This window comes from Anabrus simplex, chromosome 6 (genome assembly GCF_040414725.1).
Source record: "Anabrus simplex isolate iqAnaSimp1 chromosome 6, ASM4041472v1, whole genome shotgun sequence".
In the NCBI taxonomy this organism is placed as follows: domain Eukaryota; kingdom Metazoa; phylum Arthropoda; class Insecta; order Orthoptera; family Tettigoniidae; genus Anabrus; species Anabrus simplex.
In genome coordinates this window covers 4,976,221-4,998,659 of record NC_090270.1, presented here as the reverse complement: position 1 = coordinate 4,998,659, position 22,439 = coordinate 4,976,221, and the positions used below count along the sequence as shown (strand labels likewise).

The window sequence follows — 22,439 nt, the reverse complement described above, 5'->3', positions numbered from 1 at the left end:
TTTCATCTCTGTATAAATGTCTATCAATTCTTCATCCGTGTCTCCGCCTGCTGCTAGATCGTCAACATACACGTTGTCTTCTAGAATTCTTAATGCGTTTGGATATTTGTCTTTCATCACCGTTGCTACTTGTCTTAAAGTTGCTGCCAGCAGATACGGGCCAAACGGGAGTCGACAGAAACGGTATATTTTGGTCTCGTTGGTTCTCAGCCATCCTTCTTCTGAACAAATCATTTTAAACCAGAAAAAACGAGTGGAATCTCTGTCTTTCTCATTCTGAATCAACTGTAAAAAGCTCTGTTTCCCGTCTGCTGCAATGTATTTATTGAACGTTCGTAACCGAAGTAAGGTTGCTGTTGAATCTGGATTCAGATTGGGGCCAGATTCTAAGTTGCTGTTCAAAGACAATTCGCCTTTCTTATGTGAAGAAGCGTCAAATACGATCCCCACTACAGAATTCAACTTGTTCGTTCTCAATGTGTTTCTGCATTGCTTGTACATAGCGTTCTTCGTAGTTCTTATCTCTTACAAATCGCTTCTTCAAACTATCGAAACGCTTTAACGCAATATTCCTGTTGTCATGTAGATTAGGTTAATCCTTTTTCCAAGGTAGGAATACTGTACACCGACTTTCAGTTATCGCAAATTGTTCATTGGTTGTTGTCAAGATCTTCTGTTCCTTGGCTGTGAATTTGCGAGTTTCATCATCCCTGATTCCGATGCTCTCTAGCTCCCAGAATCTCCTCAATAGGTTGTCTGTTTCTGAGTGAATGAAGTATGAATCTGTTTCTTTTATCGAAATCCCAGTGCGACTTCCAAATAGAATCCAACCAAAACTACTTCTGCGAATGGTGAGCGAGTCTGATAAGCGAATGATGTCATCTTGGAAGATACGTTCATGGTAATCACCGCCAACTAATATTCCAATAGAGATGTTCTTCTATATTTCATCCGCATCTGCAAATTTTAAACTGCTGAATTGTTGCCTAATATCCATTGGGACTGGTCTCAGAGCTTGAAAAGTATGTGTAGCTTCTAAAGCTTCTATCTTGATTGCAGTTCCCGTGGCTGCTCCTGTAAGTTGAAATCGTACTCGGTTGCATATTGTTGCTTTACCGTGATGTTCAAGAGTTGAAATAATTAAGGACTCTTTTCCAATGTTTTCCAAGTTTAGTTTATCTGTTAGATCTTTGACGATATAACTGCGTTCACTTCCGGCATCAAGTAGTATTTTTGTCATATGCTGATTGCCATTGCGATCAGAAATCCATACTAATGCTGTGTTCAAAAACATCTCATGCAATTGTATATTCCTTGTCTCTGTAGTATGGACGACTGTAACAGTTGCTTCTTTCGTAGGTTACTCCCCTGTGGTTACTGCCGTTATTGTATTCAAGGGTGATTTGCAAATGGATTTATGATGTCCTGTGTTATTACAGACTCGACATTTCTGATCTTTCTTTCTACAGTCTTTCATTTTGTGGTTTTTGCCTAAACAGATGAAGCATCGTCCATCTTTCCTTAATTTTTCTGATCTGGCTGCAACTGAGACTATTTTATGGCATTCGTTACTCCAGTGGCCTCTTCTATCGCAAAAGGCGCATGTGATTGGGTTTGTTTTTATTTCATCGCTGTACGTTATTTTAGGTGGATTATTTTGCTGTTCAGTATGCTTACTCTTTTTTATTTCTTTCTTGTATTGACTGGTGTGTAGACTCATTGTTGTAGAGAACTGTTCCCCTAAACTGTCACTGAACTCGTTCAACTTCTCTGATTTTTCTTTGCTGAGTACCCATTTGTCCAGGAAATTCATCAGGGCATCCAAGTTACCATCATCGCCCTGCGTAGTGTACCAGGCGAATTTGGTTTCATTTGGAAAGGCACGTAAAATATCTGCAGATAAAAAGGAACCAAGCATGCAGGCATCAAACCCAAGTCCCTTAAGAGCTGCAATATTCATCTGGCAACTGTTATATATGCTTCTCAACTCGGTAGTAGTTGGATCTGAATTTTCTCTCAAGGTACGGAAGAAACCGATATGTTCCTGTTGCTGTAATTTAATGTTGTCGAAGCGTTCCTTCATGTTGAAAATATCTTCATTTCTGCTCGCTTACACCGCGTTTAGGACAAAACTTATACCATTGAAACACCAACTTCATGACACATCCATTTATTACGAGCTGTTGACTACAACTGACTTACACACACACACACACACACACACACACACACACATTCCTAAAATATGTACAAGATATGATACATGACATTTTATTTTTTATGAGAAAACTTCAACATTCCAACACTCCCCCCTTTTCTCAAAAAAAATTAAAATACAACTCCTCAATCAATTGTCCTCTCACCGCAAACCTATAAGCTTATACCAACTCTTAAGCTTGTTGCTTGATAAATTCTTCGTGAAAAAGTCTGCAGCATTTCTCACTGATGCTACATATACAAACTCAATTAACCCCTTTTCTACCAGTTCTCTACATACATGGTACATGATGTCAATATGTTTTGACCTTTCACTCACAAAATCATTTTTACTCAATTTAATTGCTGCTGCATTGTCAGCAAAAACTTTACAAGGTATATCCATAAAGCTTTCCAGCCCTAGCTCTGATAGCAAATCTTTCATCCAAGTTACTTCTCGAGATACCTCTGCCATTGCCATGTATTCAGCATCCATGGTAGATCTAGCAATACAACTCTGTTTCTTACTATACCATGATACTGCTCCCCCTGCCACAGTGGTTACATAACCACTCACTGATCTTCTAGACTTAGTATCTCCTGCCCAATCTGCATCACAGAACACTTGTACCGACTCCTCACAATTTTTGAAACACAACTTTAAATCTCTAGTACCACATAAATATCTCATGATATGCTTCACTTCTTTCCAATCTTTAATCTTAGGTTTTTGACAATTCTGACTAACTTTACTTACCGCAAATGCAATGTCAGATCTAGTATTATTTGACAAATATAGCAAACTTCCTACTGAACTGCGATAAATGGTACAATCAAATTCCTGCTGATCATTTTCAGCTGCTGAATACCCACTTGGTAAAACAGTCTTACTCAGTTTACAGTCCCTCATGGAAAAATCAGCAAGTAATTTGTCAATGTATAAACTTTGACTCAACATAACCCCTTCTTTTGTCTGTTCTATTTTTATTGACAATAAGTTTGTAGCTTTCCCTAGATCTTTAATCTCTAACTCATCTGCCAACGTTATTTTAACCAACTTAACAACCTCTTTGTCACCTATTGCAATAATGTCATCAACATACAAGCCAATAATACAACACTCCTTTACATACACACATGGTTCTTTGATACATCTCTTAAAATCTAGTCTTCTAATTATAGCATCAACACAAGCATTCCAGTCTTTACTCGAATTAGGTAGTCCATAGATGCTTTTCTTCAATTTACATACATAGTTTTGGACATCCTTTTCTACAAACAATTCTGGTTGCTCCATGTATACAGTACAACTGATTTCACTATTTAAGTAAGCACTAGTTACATCTAGATGTTCTACAGTCCAGCCTCTACGTACTGCAATACCTATTAACAGTCTCATTGTTTTCCTCTTTATAACAGGACTAAATGTTTCATCAAAACTAAGGTTCATCTGTCTCTTAAAACCTTGGGCAACCAACCTGGCTTTATATTTCTGAATGTTACCCTCATTGTCATATTTCAATGAAAACACCCACTTAGAACTAATTATCTTGACATTTTCTGGTCTTTTTACAATTTCCCAAACATCCTTCTTTCTCATCTCATTGATCTCTACTTTCATGGCCTCCATCCAGTTACCAGACTCTCGGCTTGACATAGCCTCCTCAACTGTTCTAGGTACTACTATATTTGCATGCCTACTTCCATCACTGCCTTACAATCTGCACAAGTCTTACCTTTCCTCTGTCTTATTGACCTTCTCAGACTATTACCTGGCTCTTGTATTGCTATAGACTCAACCTCTAGTTGTTCCTCTCCGTCCTCTGTGTCTAACTCAGTCCCTAATTTTATCTCTGGATCTTCTGTGCACAGTATGTCAAAGTATGTTTCACTACCCTCTGCCTTTGGTACATTTATCTTTTCCTTGATATCAATTCCAGGACTTTTCACCTTAAAGGGAAATATCTGCTCCTCAAATATGACACTTCTCCTCACTATTACTCTTTCCCTTTCAAGACTCCATAACCTATATCCATCTTTAGTACCTGCCTCGTACCCTATCATAACGCATGGCTCTGCTCTGGGATCTAACTTCCTGCTGTCTGCCCTCACAGCCCATGCCTGACATCCAAATACTTTCAATCTATCTATTTCTTCCTGATCCAACTTCCTACTGAACCACAGTTCATACGGTATCTGAAAATTTATTGCTGAGGATGGGCACCTATTTCTCAAGTACACTGCTGTCATTACTGCTTCTCCCCAGAATTCCTTTGGTAACCTTGACTGGATCAATAGACATCTAACAGTATCAAACATCGTTCTATCCTGCCTCTCTGCTAATCCATTTTGTTGTGGAGTGTACGGTACTGACCTTCTATGAGTAATACCACATTTTTGCAATTGTGCTTCAAACCCGCTGCATGTATACTCTGTACCATTGTCAGATTGCACCACCTTAATTCCTACACCATGTAACTTTTCTGCATTTGCCTGATACCTATTAAACACCTCTAATACTTCATCCTTATTTTTCATACATACAGCCACATTAAATCTGGAGTATTCATCAATCATGGTTACAACATATTGAGCTTTCCCAAGTGATGGTGGACTAATTTTTCCAATTACATCAGTGTGCACAACATCAAGTGGTTTTTCTACCTTACGCTCACAAGATTTAGGTACTCCCTTGTTAGTTAGTTTCCCCTGAATGCATACAGAACAAGTATTAATGTCATTACTCCTTTTCAATTCTAACATAGGCAATTTAAACAAGGCTTCAGAATGTGCATGTCCGTATCTCTCATGCCACAACCTAAGCTGCCCAACACTTTTAAATACTACATTGTTATTACATTCTTGATCTATCATTTGATCACAGTCACTCACACCTACAATATCATATCTCCCCTCTATTTGTACTACATACACATCATTCCTCCTGTTTGCAACAAACAATGTTTCATCTCCATTCTTATCTACAACCACTGCTTTCTCACCTGCAAATCCTACTTTGAAACCTTTGCTGGTTAACTTACCAACTGATATTAAATTTGCACCTAAGTTTGGTACATACAACACGTCTGTAAATGTAATTGTCCATCCTGTGGACATTTTTCCTTTTACCTTACCTATACCTTTAATATCCAGCTTACTGTTATCTCCTATTTCTACATTCCCGGTTACATTTGTTAACATGTCTGTAAACATCTCTTTTGTTGGACACATATGATGGGACGCACCTGAATCGAACAACCAATCTTTAATTTTCTCAGCTCCCACAGAAACGACCATGCTCATTGCCTTATCTACTACATGTATAATTTATGAGCTTACCAGTTTTCCACTCGCATTCACTGATTTACTCTCCTGCGATGGTTCGTCACTCTTCATTGTTGGACATACTTTTGAATAATGTCCTGACTTACCACAATTGAAGCACTTTTGGGTACTGCGACAATATTTAGATACATGTCCCTGTTTACCGCAATTGTAGCAACTATATTTTCCTCGTCCCACGTCTTCTTTCTTGATATCTCGCTTCTGTTGAACAACCATGGCTTGAGCTTCATCCTCCTCACGTTTTCCAGTGTCATAAGCCTTTCCTCCATTTTGCTGAAGTTTCCTTCTGCTTTCCTCCGTGAGTAATCTCGTCTTCACCTTCGAGATGGTCAGTTTCGCCAAATCAGCTTCCAAGGAAGGTATACAAGCTGCATATTCCTCTGTAAGATTTCCGATGATCATTCCTGCAACTTGTTGATCTGTGAATTCATATCCGGCTTTACTAGTTCTCCTCCAAAGGTGATTTATTTTTGCGAAGTATTCTTGAACACTCATGTCCTTGGGCTTCACAAAATGAGTTAACTGTTTCAAGGTCATAGCACCATTCACTAGCCCTCCGTCATTGCACAACTCGTCCAGTTTTTCCCATGCCCTTTTCGCTGATTCAATATCTGCAATGTCACTTTCAAAATCTTCTCCCACATATTTTAAAATAACCGCTAACGCGATCACATTGTTTCGCGCTCGCCGTCTCGTTTCTGTCTGAGGCAGTTGACAACCTGGCGTATCCTAATACCCTATTACTGATTCCCATACATCTTTCAACAACAGCTCTTGTTTCACCTTTAATGCCCACGAAAAATAGTTCTCCACTGTAAGCTTGGCCACATTCCTATTCAGTGTTTCTTCACCGGTCCACGAGGTCGCCATTTTTACCGTCAATAATGTCACAACTTGCTTCGTCCGACGTTAATTCTCGTTGTTCAATTTCCACTTATATTGACCGAAATTTACTGCGGCGTTTTGCCGCTCTGGAGCTCTGGGCCCATAACCTGTTGAAAATATCTTCATTTCTGCTCGCTTACACCGCGTTTAGGACAAAACTTATACCATTGAAACACCAACTTCATGACACATCCATTTATTACGAGCTGTTGACTACAACTGACTTACACACACACACACATAGCAATTCAAAAACGTCCAAAGAATAAAACAAATGAAGATAAACCACTTGACTAAATTAATATGAATTACCAACACATAACCTCAATGTTGTATTCCTAAAATATGTACAAGATATGATACATGACATTTGATTTTTTTATGAGAAAACTTCAACATTCCAACACTTCAGCTTCTGAAGTGCGATCTTGTAATTTTCCTCTGACATTTTCAGCCCACTGATGAGATGTCTGGCTTCTCTTTCTACCAAGTTCCATAGATACAGATGTTTGTCAACTGGCGTAATTGCCGAATTATTATGAATTGCTGATTCAAATTGCTGATAAAATCTTGGCCAGTCTGAAAAGGTGCCCATGAAAGGTTTAATTTCAAGCTTAGGTAAGCGTGGTCTCACGATTGCAGACTGAAGAGTAGTTGTGTCATTATTTGCGTTTGATTGCTGCTGGGGAAACCTAATTTCTTTGATCTTCTTGTTTGCTATTGCAATTAGTTTTCGGCCTTCTATTTGACGGTTTTCACACTCTTCTGCATCCCGTTCGTTCGCATCGTCTTCTTGCAACGCCTGTATCCGTTTCTGAATTTCGCTCAAATCTAGTAGTAGTTCGTGTAATCTTTGCGCTAATATTTCCATTTCGATGTCATCATAGCCATCTTCGATTGCTGTTCGTAGTCTTTGAATAAGTCTAGTTTCCGACGATCTGGTTGCTGTTCGAATGCGTCTTTCAGTTTGTAAAATGTTTGCATTTGAAACTGTAAACTGAGCAGTAAGTGCGTTAATATTCGTATTCTCCATGTTTCCCTGAACTGAATTATGCACGAATACCGTTAACGAAAATAACACACACTACGTACATGGACATTACCGTATTCCTGTCTTTAACCTATATCTGTAATGTAATTGGTATTTTACTGCAACCTGAAGTTACTCTGCATTCGTAAACAGTCCGGGTTTCCGTATTATGTTTTTACGACGGTCAAACCTTAAGCGTTGGTTTCGTATAGTACTGATCCTGTCAACAGAGGCTTTACACTCTTGTAATATTCACTGTTTTTGCGACGAACTTTGAAACGTACAATGATGGTTCGTAACACTTCAAGTGAGTCTGTTCGTAATGTACATAATTACGTATATTCCTTCAAATGTATATCCGTTGCTTAAGAAATTGAATGTAAGTAGAGATCTTACTTGCGTTAGCTGGTTTCTTGTTGATACGGCGATGTTGCGTGATGCTGCTTACTGTTGTCTGTCCGCGTCTTTCTAGCCGCTGATCGTTCCATAAACGGGTTTCGGCACCATTATGTAATGTTTTACTTCATAAGAACACTGAAATGTCATAGGGTCAGGGGCGGTTTCTCCATATGGTTGCAGGTTTGCGCTACCCCCATTAAATTTTTATGTTTATTTTAGGTAAAGTGTTATCATTTGGATTACTCAACTACTGTATTTTCATTCAGCAAGACAAACCTTTCAAGAGCTTGAAAGAGCAGATATTGACTACAGGGTACTTTACAAGCCGCTACTCTTAGATGTTCACTGCAGGAGCCGAAAAGTTTGCAGCGGGAAGTCAACCTGAGGTAGGATGAAACTTGGGCTGCTCGAGGGGTGCGCGGGGCTACTAGAAGTGTGCTTTTCGGCTGCTAGAGGGGTGCGCGGGGAGAGGAAAAGATAGGCGTGGCTTCTTATACATTGCTTAAATGGAGGTTTATCAACCTGGCTCCTCCTACCACGGCCGACTGGATCCCTCGCTCCGCTAAGGAGCTACCTAGAGCGACGCATCAAATCGGCCGTGCTCCTACGTAACCAACTACTAGCTAAGTCGCTAGAGACCGTTGCTGCTCAATGTGAGATTCTGTTATAGAACAGGAGTGTCATCTAGCGACACCGGATGGAAATTCATCTGCTGGATCACGGCCGGTTGGATCCCTCGCTGCGCTCGGTAAGGAGTTATTCGTCCTGGCTAGAGCGACGCATCAAGTCGGCCGTGGCTGGATATATAACTAATGTCTCTAAATTTGATAATAAAAACCGCCATTTCTTTCAATATAGTCGTGAGCTTTGTTATGTGCGTACAAGCTAAGTAGATTATTGATTTCATTGTGTAAACATTCGTGTCAGCATGTGTGTTTTTATTATTGTGCGTTTTTATCAGTTAGTGGTATTTTGCCAGATCATGAATTCGGTGCAGTCTTTAATGTCTGAGCCGTTTCCGCAACGGACTGCTGAGGAACAATCCGAGGTGAAACGAATGGGAAGGCCCACGCGACGTTTAATTTCGAAACCAGATACGTTACAAAAGGATATTTTTTCAATACCGGAATTAGGCTACCTCAAAGTGTTTCATTTCAGTATGGTAAAAGAGCTTTTAAATGAAAAAAGTTAATGCGTTATAGTAATATTCCTGAAAATAGAAATGTAAAATGTTTGTTTTATTTTTAATAATAAAAAAGTATAGTTGATGTATCTAGATTTGAAAATTAGCCTGTAATCATATTATATCATTGGTAAAAATTGTGCACCACTGAACTTTTAAACCACCAGCCGCCACTGCATGGGGTTACTGATTTATTCTTACAAAGAATCATCCTCTGCTACAACAGCATCAAACATCACCATGACTACTATACTATTACTTTCATGGAGCCCATATTAAGTAGATAGCAAGAGTATGTTAACGTCCATGGAGGCTCAAACTCCTTGGCTGTGTAGCGAACAGGTACGGTCAATTAGATAATTCTCCACAAATGTATAAGGCATCAATGATCAGAAATTTAAAACTATATAACTTTAGTTATGTAATATTACCGATACGACCACTAATAGCATAAATATTTGTTAGTTACATTTTAGGCCTTCTCTAAACTACCATTTATCTCAGCGTGAATAAAATTATTTATGGCGTAGATTATAGCGATTTATTCCCCGACTTTGCATACCGATTTTTATTAAGATAAGACCACCAACTACATGAATATTTGAGAAGTAAATTTTAGACCTTCCCCTAAACTACCATTTTTGTTAGTGTGAATACAATTATTCACATCCTATATTGTAGCGACTTGTACACTGATTTCGCCTACCGATTTTCATTATGATACGACCAACAATAATATAAATATTTAAGAATTAAATTTTAGGCCTTCACCTAAACTGCCATTTCACTCAGCGTGAATAAAATTATTTATGACCTAGATTGTAGCGACTTATTCCCCGACTACGCATACCGATTTTCATTAAATTCTATTCAGCCGTTTTCTCGTGATGCGTGTACGTACATACAGACAGACAGACAGACAGACAGAAATTACGGAAAATGAAAAAGTGCATTTTCTTGTTACTGTGAACACGACTAATACATAAATACCATCTTTTTTTTAAATTCTGAGCAATTTACAGACAAAACTCTTATTTTATATATATAGATAGATGCAATTTTACCATCGTAGAGTGTTGAGTGCTGGCCCCGCAGTGTAGGGATGGCTTGCCTGCCTCTTACCTTGAGGCCCCAGGCTCAATTTCTGCCCAGGTCAGGGATTTTACCTGGATCTGAGGTACACTCAGCCTACGTCATTACAATTGAGCAGATATCTGACAGTGAGATAGCTGCGCCATTCTAGAAAACCAAGAATAACGGCCAAGAGGATTTTTTCTGTTCACCGCACAACACTTTGTAATCTGCAGGCCTTCGGAGCGGTTACATGGTTTGGTTTAGGCCACTGAGTGCTGTTCATGGGGATGCGGAATGCCTCTCAGTGTCCTCACGTGTGAACAAACTGTTTGTGCGTTACTGGGGAAGGGCAGAACAAATAGCTAGATGACCTGTAGCAGTTCACAACATGAAGAACCAGTCACTGTTGTGATCCCTCGATACTAACTTGGTCAGTGTGACAACCCATCTCGATGATGAACATTACAGTGTTTGATACACTTTGAATTATGTTCCCAGGAATTTCAGAGTCATCCTCTCCCCAAACCGGTGATCTTCTTGCAATAAAACCCCACATCACACCTCAAAACATTCTCACTCGTTGTGAAGCACACCCTCCTCTGGTCTATCCCCTGTGAAAGAGTAGCTGTTGTACCAAGTTCTTCAGCAATTCTCATGACTGCACTTCATCAAACATCACTACCAGCTTCTACCAATCTGTGGCCACTGCAGTTGCTGCTTACAACCAGCTCTATGACAGTTATAGTCCCCCATCTTGATCCCCTTGTCTTGTCTGCCTCACAACAGCATCTACTTTCCAACAATGTCCATCGCCATCTTTTATGTCTTCCAGTGATGGCGGCCACTGTGCTTACACGACAAGTGGCTACATGTAATACTTACTTGGTGTTGCAGGTGTTCATCGACAGCAATGGGGATGCTGAGGGCAACTACACTGTGATGGCGCTACTGGACGATGACGAGATGAACGGCAGCCTGAGAATGAGCATGCAGCCTGTAGGCTACTTCCAGTACCGTCCTCAGTCGGGCAGTGGACCGTATCACTTACCGGTATAACACCATTTCTGCTTGCTGTTCAACACCAGCTGATCTTACTCTGTCAGAGAGGCCTTCGACCTTTCAAACTTCCTGCTCTCACGATATAGTTAATCTCTTTAGTTCAAATACGTGCTATGGGCTGAACAAGCTAGCCTTGGTCACCGACAAACTTTACATTCTTATGAACATTGAGCTCTGCCATTATGTAATATTAAGCCCAGTTTTAGCTCAGTCCTCCAGCAATTTGCCCTGGAAAGTATTTCTTTCTTGAAAGACCCAGCTGAGATCTATATAGTATCGTATTCACAAAGAAGAGATCCTGTCACTGTTTTACATAAAGACACATTAATGAACAAAACATTTGAGTGCTACATTAGCATGTCAACCAACTACCAGCACAACAAAATTACAACATGATTGCACACACTTAATTCAACTAACAACTTGTACTCACAACAACTCTACTCAACTCCCAATACTGCCCTCTTATATGCTTTGCCTGGCCAGGCTTCTAGAAGAGTATGATACAACATTCTTTCTCGTATCTTCTCGACTCTCCAATATCCTATGTACAAATGGATAGAACATTCTGTAAAACTCGAGTGACAAAGGTGCGTTATTCTAGATTATTACCCTGTGTTGCAGAATATTACATCAGATGTATACGCCATATTTACAGGTAATAATAAACTATAAACTATTAATGACATGCTCTTACATTAAATAAAGTCGTATTAATATACATACAGCAAACGTATCGTGACATAACCTCACATGTTTTGTTATACAAGACAGATCACATAACACACAAATAATAAGTGATACGACCATGATTTACACCAAATAAAGTCCATACGTAACTACATAGGTAATAATAATAATAATAATAATAATAATAATAATAATAATAATAATAATAATAATAATAATAACAATAATAACAATAATAATAATACCTACCAATCGAGCTCGATCTACCCAAGGGTTTAGAGAATTGTTTCCAACTTATATTAGTCCATTACACAATTTCATCAATATCCCCCCATAACTTGAAACAATTTCAACAGTCACTCGTCGTAGATTATACTGTATCTTCTCTCTTCCTCGACATCGCTGGATGTGCTCTCCTCCTCATGACCAGATTGTGCCGTGTCGGGGTTGATGTCACCTCGCTGCCAGCCTCCTCCTTGGTGGTAGTCAATGCGTTCTGCACCTCATGATCAGATTGTGCCATGTCATAAGTAGCCTCTCCTCCACGTGGACCCATGGCAGTACCAGGCTTACTCCGTATGTACAGTGGTTGGCTGACTCGTCGCAATTCTGGTGCATGAACCTTAACACGAGGGTTGGTCTTTAGTAAGTAGACCCCATGGCCCGGTTGCTTATCCACCTCAACGGGACCAACCCACTTACGTGCAAAACCTATGTGAAACCCTCCAATCTTATTACTGACTGGGTGGTTACATCACAGTACTTGTTGGCCTGGTAAGAAAATTGGGGTCTCTTTGACATCTTGAGCCTTGGCCTCGATAAGGAATCTCATTTTGGCCAAAGCTTGCTTTTCCTTTATGTCCTGCTGCTGATCATGCTGCCACTCTGTTAGGTAAACAGCTGCATCATCTTGAGCAGAAATGGGTGGTGGACGAATCTCCCATTCCTCGGTGTCGTATAGCTGTCGACCAAGGAACAGCTCCGCTGAGGAGTAGCCAGTGACACGGTTGATGCGTCGTCACAGGGTAAAGAGTGATTGTGGTATCTGACGTTCCCACAGATGATGTTCTATCAGTTGGACCCGTAGCAGCCTTTTTAGCTCCTGGTCCCGTCGTTCTGTTGGATTGGCCCGTGGGTTGTAGATAGGGGTGGTCCAGTGCTCCACACTTCATTCAGTCATCATTTGCTGCCACTTTCTTGATGTGAACTGACTCCCGTTGTGTAACAGAATGCACCGTGGATAACCGTAGCGGCTGAATAACTCATCTTGTAGAAGACTGGTGATGTGTCCAGTCATGGCCTCTGGTATCGATCTTGTGTAGAGGTCGATGATTACTAGGAGTCCTGTTTCACCCCTTGGTGTTCTAGGGTAAGGGCCCATCAAGCCCAGGGCTATAACCTCCCATGGGCGTTGCGGCCGCCTTCCTTGCTGACTGGAATCTGTCTTCCTGTCGCTCGCCTTGGTGCAGGCACAGATGTAGCACCCTTTCACATAGTTAAGGATGTATTTCCGCATGGTGACCCAGAAGAATCTTCTTCGAATAGACTGATATGTCTCTTCATCTTCTGGACGTCCGGCTTTAGTGCTGTCGTGCAACTTTTCGAGGATGTCTGTTGTGTGCTGTCTAGGGATCACCTCTATTGCAGGCATGTCGGAGAGGTGTTATTTGTACATCAAGAGTCCTCCGTCAACCCAGAAGTTCTTGTAGCACATCTTGAATTCCCTCGGGACAAGTCGAATATCGGCGTTCTGTCTCCTAATCCACTGTGCCATGGTCCTATAGGGCTTGTGTTGTTCTTGCCATTGTTGATTACTCCCAGGTCAAGTTCCTTCTTGATGGTCATAGGAACAGGTTCAGTGAGCTCGCTCTGGTGTCCCTCTCGTCAATGGTGCACCCAGCTTCAGGTTCCATCGCCGAGTGCCTAGATAAACTGTCCGCTTCTATATTCATCGCATCAAAATGAAATTTTACAATTAACAGAGCCCATCGCATAAATTTATATTTCGAGCCAGAGAAGAAGTTCAACCATTTGAGAGCAGCGTTATCGGTGGCTGGAACTTTCTTCCCTCCAAGTAGCCTCTGAATTTGCCCATGGCCCACACCACAGCTAACGCTTCCTTCTCAGCAGTGCAGTAGCATTGTTCGGTGGGAGATAGCTTCCTGCTGGCATACTCATTGATGTCCCTACCGCCGGCACTCCTCTCCTGGAATAACACTGCTCCTAGGCCGGGAGTCACTGGCGTCTGTCTGCAGGCACATCTTCCGTTGAGGGTCAGGATGGGATAGACCAGGAGTGTTGCATATCGCAGCCTTAGTGCCTTGGAACGCCACCTCTTCCTTGCTGGTCCATCGGAATGGGCGTTAGTTATGGAGTAGATCGAAGAGTGGTATTGTCTTCTCTTCAAAATGTGGCACGAAGCTGCTATACCATCCATACAAGCCAAGGAACTGACGTACTTTTCGCTTGGTCTGCGGGCATTCGGCTTCTTCGATAGCTCGATTCTTCTCCGGTTGCCTTTCTAAACCTTCAGAGATTAGGACATGGCCAAGACATTCTATGCGGGACTGAATGAAGTAACACTTCTCCAGTTGGCAAGTCAGTCCATGAACTTTCAGTCGCTCCAGCACTTTCTTCAGATGTACAAGGTGTTTTTGAAAATTCTTGCTGTGAATTAAAATGTCGTCAAGATACACTTGGCAAAATTCTCCAACATATCCTGGCAATACCTTATCCATCAGTAGCATGAAGGTGGCAGGAGCATTCTTCAATCCAAAGAGCATTACTGTAAACTGGTACAATCCTCTCAGTATCGTGAAGGCGGTCAGTGGTCTAGAACTTTCCTCAACCTCCATTTGCCAGTATCCAGTGTTCAGATCCAATGTGCTGAAAATCCTAGATCCACTTACTTGTTTCAGCGAGTCTTTCAGGTCAGGCATGGAGGGTAGGCATAACTAACAGTCTTCTCGTTCAACTTGTGGAAGTCCACACACAGTTGATACTCCCTATTATTCTTCTTCGGTAGGACGATAGGCGAAGCCCAACAGCTTATCGAGGGTTCGATGAGACTTTGTCCTTCTATATGTTGAATCTTCTGAATGACGAAGTTGCCCTTATCCGGGTTGATTGGATATGGGCGTTGCTTGTTGGGTGAGGAGGTGCTGCATTCAATGGCGTGTGTTACAGTGGTAGTTCATCCTATTTTATTGGTGATGACTTGTGGAAAGTCCTTTTAGGTGCTTCTCAGCTCCTCTTCTTCACTTGGTTGGAGACTCGTTAACTGGAAATCTTCCAGGTCTACGTCGACTTCCGTATCATTGCGAGTCCGGAGATTTCCATCATGCCAGGCGGCTCTCAGACGTCTGTCTTTTCCCAAAAAGACTTCATGAGCTGCATAGTCTAGGATCACCTTTGTATTCTATCACAAAGTCATGACGTGATATGATGTCAGGTATTAGGTTCTGAATCACTGCAACGTTAACGACAATAGGCAGGTCCATGCATTTAGCGGTGGGGTTAGTCTGTCCTTGGATGGAATTGGTTACCACGTCTGCTGCTCCCACTACCCTTCCGAGATGATGAGACTTCATAGGCAGTAGTAATCTGGCAACAGTCCCATTCACAAATGAGTGGCTTGCTTGGCTGTCGAGTATGGCTGAAAAATTCTCGTTGCCTATCCTCAAGGTGATACCTGGGCGAGGTTGGCCTGTTCTGCTCATAATCTGACCAATCCCTTTCTTACTTGACCAAGGTTGCTTGTCTGTCAGGTCTTGATGCACATTGCCACTCCTGGTCCCATCCCCCGCAATCCAGAATGGGCCGGACCTAGTTTTCCGACGTCGAGGCTGGGCACTTGTTCTTCAGGTGACCCGTTCTTCCACCCTCTTGGTCTCTTCCGTGGCTTTACTCTTGTGTTCTTCTTCCAAATGGGCGATGATTCTACGCAGATCATCAAAGTATCTCAGTTGCGATACCTTCACTAGGAGTCTAATCCTATCGTGGAGAGGCTCTATGATATCTGGTAAGATCTCATTCTCATTTCCTTCAGGATACAGCCACTTGAAGAGCTGGTACTTCTGGAGGACGAACATGCTAGCTCTCATGCCAGCAGGTTGTGCATCATTCAGCGGCTTTCTTTTCATACAGCTCTTCACCCGTTCGGAATTAAACCTAGCAAGGAATTCCCTCTTGAAGTCAGTCCAGTTTAAGTTCCTTCCTAGTAGACTGACTGATCCCTCGATGAAGCTGGTCGGGATCTGTTGCAGTCGCCCGTGGAATTCAGGGAAGAATGTCCTTAATCACCTTCAATTCTAGGTGTCCTGTATTGCCGGTGCAGTTTGAGGGGTTTGAAGGCGTGGCGATAAGTTCTGTTTGATTTAATCTACCTTATACCGCGTGAAGGATGGTCTCTCTCATATTCTGAACCTCTTCCTTGATGGTCGAAATCCGGTTTTCTAACGTTCCTTCAATGGCAGAAATACGGCTTCCAAAATTTCCCTCGACGGTAGAAATACTCCCCTCCACCTATTGTTTGATGCCAGAAACTTGGATTTCCACCTCCTCCTTGAGCTTCCAGGTGTCCCATTCCAGCTGACTTACCCTACTATCGATCTGCTCAACCTGCCCCAGTTTTGACTTGATGTCCGATATCTGTTGTGTTAGTTGATTGGTGACGTCGCTAATTTGGGAATTTATCTGCGAAATTTTATCATCCACTGTTGAAATTTGTTATTCTAGGCACTGTTCTACTTTGTAAAGCTGTGCGTACACTTGAGATATTTGTCTGGATAAAAATGTATTCGCTTGAGAAATCTTGTCATCCACCTTCGAAATTCTTTTCGGAAATCTGTTCTGTTAAGGCGAAATTAACTTGTGAAAATTGGTCTGAAATTTTGTAATTTACTTTCAAAATCTTGTCAGAAATCTGTTCCATTAAGGCGGATTTACCTTCATAGATCTTGCTATTGAGTACCTGTATCATGCTTCTAACGGTTGAGATTTGGAGTTTTAAAATCTCACTTAATTTAGAAAAATAAAACCAATCATACAATTAAAATTAAACGAGGTAGAATATACAACAGGAAGTGGAGAGCAGAAGGAACCCTATGAGGTCCATATTGTACCAGTAAAAGAGCCCGACTCTCAGATTAAATTTTAAAGTAGCATGAATATAGTTCTCAGGGCGAAAAACTGGATTAATTGTAGCTAGGGCTCGGTACAGGAGGTAGGGTCCTATCTACAGAAAAACTTTGACTCTGATTGCACAAGAGTTTATACAAATAAGTCATGAATTTGCACATCACCTCTAAGTAGAAATGGATTGTCTTCCTCGTATCCCAATAGTATGGCTCGGGTTCTCCAGCTCACCAAGCCAAGCTGGTTGAAGCACGTTCCAGAAGACTCCAGGGATTCCAGGGACTCCAGATACTCCAGACAGAGGCAGCTGGACTGTCTGGATTGGCGGCAAGTAGAGATGTCTCGAACTCTGAGGCCCGGGTTGAACCCCGGTGATCCAGGCGATGTTGTAGATAGTCATGTACAACCTCAGCCCAATGAGACTGAGAGGATTGATGTTCCCAAGGTCACTAGTAGCACTGAGTCCATGAAAACCTTGGATGATCAACTTATAAGCAGAGTTCTTGATAATTGTACATCAAGACTTCCAACACTCCTAAAACGATATGAGCGGTATTAATAATTTTAGAGTTCATCACTAGGAAAATCCTCGTCCCAGAATAACTTTTGGCAACGAAAAATACATGTCCATTCTTGTGAAATTATAGTTAAACTCAAAGTTCATTACTGGCGAAGGTGCAAGTCTTTGCCTAAACTCGAATGAAAAACACAAGTCCATTCACTTGGAAGTTTGAATATATTTAAAGTTAATCACTGGTGAAATTCATAAAGTCTTTGAGTGATCACTGACGGAAACACAAGTCCTTCCACACTGACGAAATTTATAAGTCTTTTAAACCAACACTGGTAAATGTACAAGTCTTTGAGTAAATGTAAGTGAAATCCTAACTTCGTTTAAAGCCGTTGGAGAGTTAAAGTTCCTCACTAGCAATGTTACTCAATCACTGTCTATTAGAAGGATGAGTTCCTCAACAGTCGCAAATATTTCACGTAAATAATACAAGTCCATTTCACGAACACTTAGAAAAATTCCAATCTCGAATACTCGTAAATAATACCAAGTCCATTCAATGATCACGTAGAAAAGTTCTGGTCTCGAACACATGAAAATAATACAAGTCCATTCAGTGAACACTTAGAAGAATTCGGGTCTCGAACCCATGTAAATAATACAAGTCCATTTCACAAACACTTAGGAAAATTCCAGCTTCGAAGACACGTAAATAATACAAGTCCAAACACTTAGAAAAGTTTCAGTCTCGAAGGCACGTAAATAATACAAGTCCATTTAATTAACACTTGTAAATATTCTAAGTTCAATTACGAAGACTTAGAAAATTTTCTACAACACTCGTAGTCTTATGAGTCCACTTTATAGTACTTGGAAGAATCGTCTTCCCACACTTGTAGAATGACAGAGTTCCACGATGATAGTAGCAGCAAGAGTGTCCCCGCTGACTACTCAGCTGAGACTGTGTGAATAGGCTACAGTAGGTCCTCCTTTTAATCGATTCGGGACGTCTACGTCATAATACGGTTTGATTGAATATCTCCCGAATCCCTCGATGGATTTGCTTGAAACTCGAGCATTGGGACGTTTAGGTGATCCCAAACAAGATGACATATCGCTCGATTCGCTAGCATCATTATTATAGTAATTTCAAAATTTTCTCCATCGAACTCTCTAGAACACGTGACGTGGAATCCAGAAAATACCATTCAAGACTGGTAACACGTGTTGAGACGAACGGGCGGTCTAGCTAGCCCCTGTGGCTACATCACAGCTCACAGTCGTCATACACTCGCTAGCTGGTCCTCGCTGCTGGTAAACAAACCAGGCGCTCTCGGAACATTACGCGTGGTAAATAAACGTAACTTATGCTCAAAAAATACTTATGTACAGGTCGTAACCGGTACAATATGAACGTATGGCGTTGTGGGGAAAAACAGTTAAACGATGATCACCCTTAACTCTTTACTAAATTAACAAAGAAAATGAAGATACAACATCAAATGAACAATGAGGCAAAATAAGTAACATAATGAACGAAGATTAATGGAGTGAATACCAGAAGATATTTAAATAAAATTTTAAAAAGAACAACCGAATTATCAAACTGTTAGAACATTAGACACAGAAGCTAACACTGAGGTATGCGAGGGAACCCCAAGTGAAAACAAAATTGTATACGTCACTTACAAAATCACAAACCAAGAAAGAGAAAGTTAGATTTACATTATAATTACAAAATACTTCACCAAAAGAAAAGGGAGTTGCCTCCGAAAATAAAACACGATGACTAGCTGAAAAGGTAAGTCATTCAGACGATTTAATTGGTGAATTTGGTTACCATGGGTAAACTCTGACACATGAATGATAATTTACATTGCCGTAAAAGGTTACATTAAAATAAGCCAAATGCCGAAACACAAAGGGAAAGAATAGCGGTTAACCTGGAGGTTGACATTCCCAGACGGGGGCGGACGCCAAGCGCGTCCGCTCGCTAGGTCGCTCAGATGTTAAAGACCGAAACGCAAGACACGCTCTCTCGGAAGACCTAGAAGCCAGAAATCATGCAATCACAAGTAACTGAACAGGTCACGGAATTTTCACCTGACATCCATCTTCACCAATTAAAAACGCTCTTATTCCTACCAATAAAGATACACTTCATTTCCTCAGCAAAAGTTTGAGATCATTCAATTGCAACACACACAAATTTCCTTACCAAAGATGACACGTGCAGTACATGCTGCCTCAAAATTTACATACAGTTACACAGTTATTTAAATACCTACTAAAATTCTTGCCAGATTTGAAATGTTTATGAGTCCTAAAACATAATTCTTCTAAACAGATATTAGTTACCACAAAATGTCATACAATAATAATAATAATAATAATAATAATAATAATAATAATAATAATAATAATAATAATAATATTTACAGATCCACGAAAAGACTTTCAGTATAAATTGTCCATTAATGTTCCTGACTTCCTACAACATGTGTTTTATGCAGATCAATTTTAAAATGTTCACCAGTTCAAAAAGTAGAGAAACTGTACATGAAGCTAACTTGACGCGTGCTCTTAAATTGCTATTCAAGAATGAAAACTGTATAAAGCAATTATGTATTGTTAACACAGCACCACACACAATTAAAAACCAGATATAAACAAACCCACATAAAGATACATTCCACAAGGAGGTTATACAAACTTAAAAGGAGCAAAGAGAGAATGTAAAGATTGGTCACTAAATCTTTGGAGTCGTTTTGATGTACTGTAGATGGAGCCACCACATACTCCCTCCCCAGTGATAACGGAGAGATATTTAGCTGGAAAGCGAACAGTTCGTCCAGAACGGGTACACTTCTCTTCTACTGCAGGAGATGGAGGATTGGTCTGTAGTTCTTGGTAGGTGGGCTGTTGTTTTTCATTTTGTGAAGAAAATTTGTCATGTAGAAAGAAAGCAGGTTTCAGTCTGCCTATTGATACTGTCTGTTCACCGTTGGGTGATTGAATCACAAAATGTTTCTCTCTTCTAGTAAGCACTTTGATGGGTCCCTCGTAGATTGGCTGTAATGGTTTCCAAACTGCGTCATGACGAACAAATACATGGGAACAAGTTAGAAGGTCAGAGGGAATGAATATCTTTCTCACTGAGTGGTGTACTGGTTGAACTGGACGTATGGAATTGATGTGTTCTTTGAGTTTCAAGACAAAGGAGGGTACATCTGTCATTGGTGGCGTCTCCTCCACGAAGTCTGCTGGTAACCTCACTGATTCTCCATACACAAGTACAGCAGGAGTAGAACCTAAGTGTGGTATGATGATAGGAGACCAAGAAGAACTAGCGGACGTTGGGGCATCCAGTTGTTGGAGAGTTGTGTACGCAGTGCAGCTTTTAGTTGACAATGCCAACGTTCGATCTTCCCGTTAGCAGCATGGTGATACACAGTTGTTTTGATGTGGTGAATGCCTAGGAGTTTCGTCAGGTTACTGAAAAGAGAACAGTCGAACTGTTTGCCTCAGTCAGTGGTGATGACAGATGGTATGCCGTATCGAGCTACCCATGTGTGCAGCAGGGCGTATGCAACTGTTTCAGTCGTTATATCCATCAGGGGCGCAGCTTCCGGCCAGCTTGAAAAACGATCAATTATATTAAGGATGTAGGTGTATCCTTGAGATGGAGGAAGAGTGCCGACGATGTCTACATTAATATGAGATAAACGGTGGTCACTGGTTCATAGGTGCCTGTGTGCCTCGTGACCTTGGAACGCAGGCAAGCTACACAGGATTTAGTCCACTATTTAATGTCCTGTCTCATTGACGGCCATACATATCGTTGTTGTACAAGTTTGGTAGATGCATTAATACCTGGGTGAGCCATATTGTGTAATGTGTCAAATGCAAATTTACGGAACTGACTTGGCAAAAATGGTCGGAGTTCTCCTGCAGAAACATCAACAATTAATTCAGCTCTTGATGGTAATGTAATGGTCTTGAACTTGAGTGTTGTCTCTGTGGATTGTTGTAGTTGGCGAAGTTCATCATCAAATGCCTGTGCTTGAGCAATTTCATCAAGTGATAGTTGTGATGGTATGGAAATGGATGCGATCCGTGAACAGAAGTCAGCTGGAATATTGTCTTTCCCACGAAGGTACCGTAACTCAGTCGTGAACTGACCAATGAGGTCTAGATGTTGAAGTTGTCTGGGCGACGCTTTATCAAGGCGTTGTTGAAAAGCAAATGTCAAAGGTTTGTGGTCAGTGTAGATGGTAAAATTTCTGCCTTTTAGTAAGTGACGAAAGTATTTTACAGCTGAATAAGCTGCCATAATTCACGGTCATACGTGCTATAATTCTTCTCTGTATTGGAGAAAGTCTTTGAGAAGAATCCTACTGGTTCCATCTTTGTGTCACGGATTTGATGTAAGGAAGCTCCCATTGCAAAGTCAGATGCGTCAACCAGCAATGCTAACGGTAAGTCACCTGAAGGATGTGCCAGAAGGGTGGCATTTGCTATTTGTTGTGTGAAGGATTGTACTGCTTCAGGTGTCCAGTTAACCTCTCTGCGATCACGCTTACGTGTGTCTTTACAAAGACTGAAGAGTAAGCGTTGAGTAGCAGCTGTGTCTGGTAAGGACCGGCGATAGAAATTTACTAATCCACGAAATCGTCTCAAGTCAGCAATAATGCGAGGTTGTGGGAACTAGCGAATAGCATCAACACGGTCGGAGAGTGGTTTAATGCCCGAAGATGACACACTGTAGCCTAGGAAGGAAATTTCAGAGGCACCAAAAACACAGTTTGTAAGATTCACATTGATACTGTATTTATGCAGTCGTTCAAGAAGGATTCTTAAGTGATGCTCATGCTCTTCTTCATTTTGAGATGCAATCAGGATATCATCGAGATAGCAAAACACAAAGTCCA

At 41.0% G+C, this 22,439-nt stretch overlaps 1 protein-coding gene across 1 annotated transcript in view; it reads left to right on the top strand.

Annotated features, from left to right (window-relative positions):
- Gyc32E (Guanylyl cyclase at 32E) overlaps positions 1–22,439 on the top strand; it is a 533,171-nt gene that overhangs the window by 354,767 nt on the left and 155,965 nt on the right. Inside the window, exon 7 of the mRNA XM_067149664.2 lies at positions 11,007–11,162. Within this exon, the coding sequence (XP_067005765.2) occupies positions 11,007–11,162 (156 nt within the window). The remainder of the gene's footprint in view (positions 1–11,006; positions 11,163–22,439) is intronic.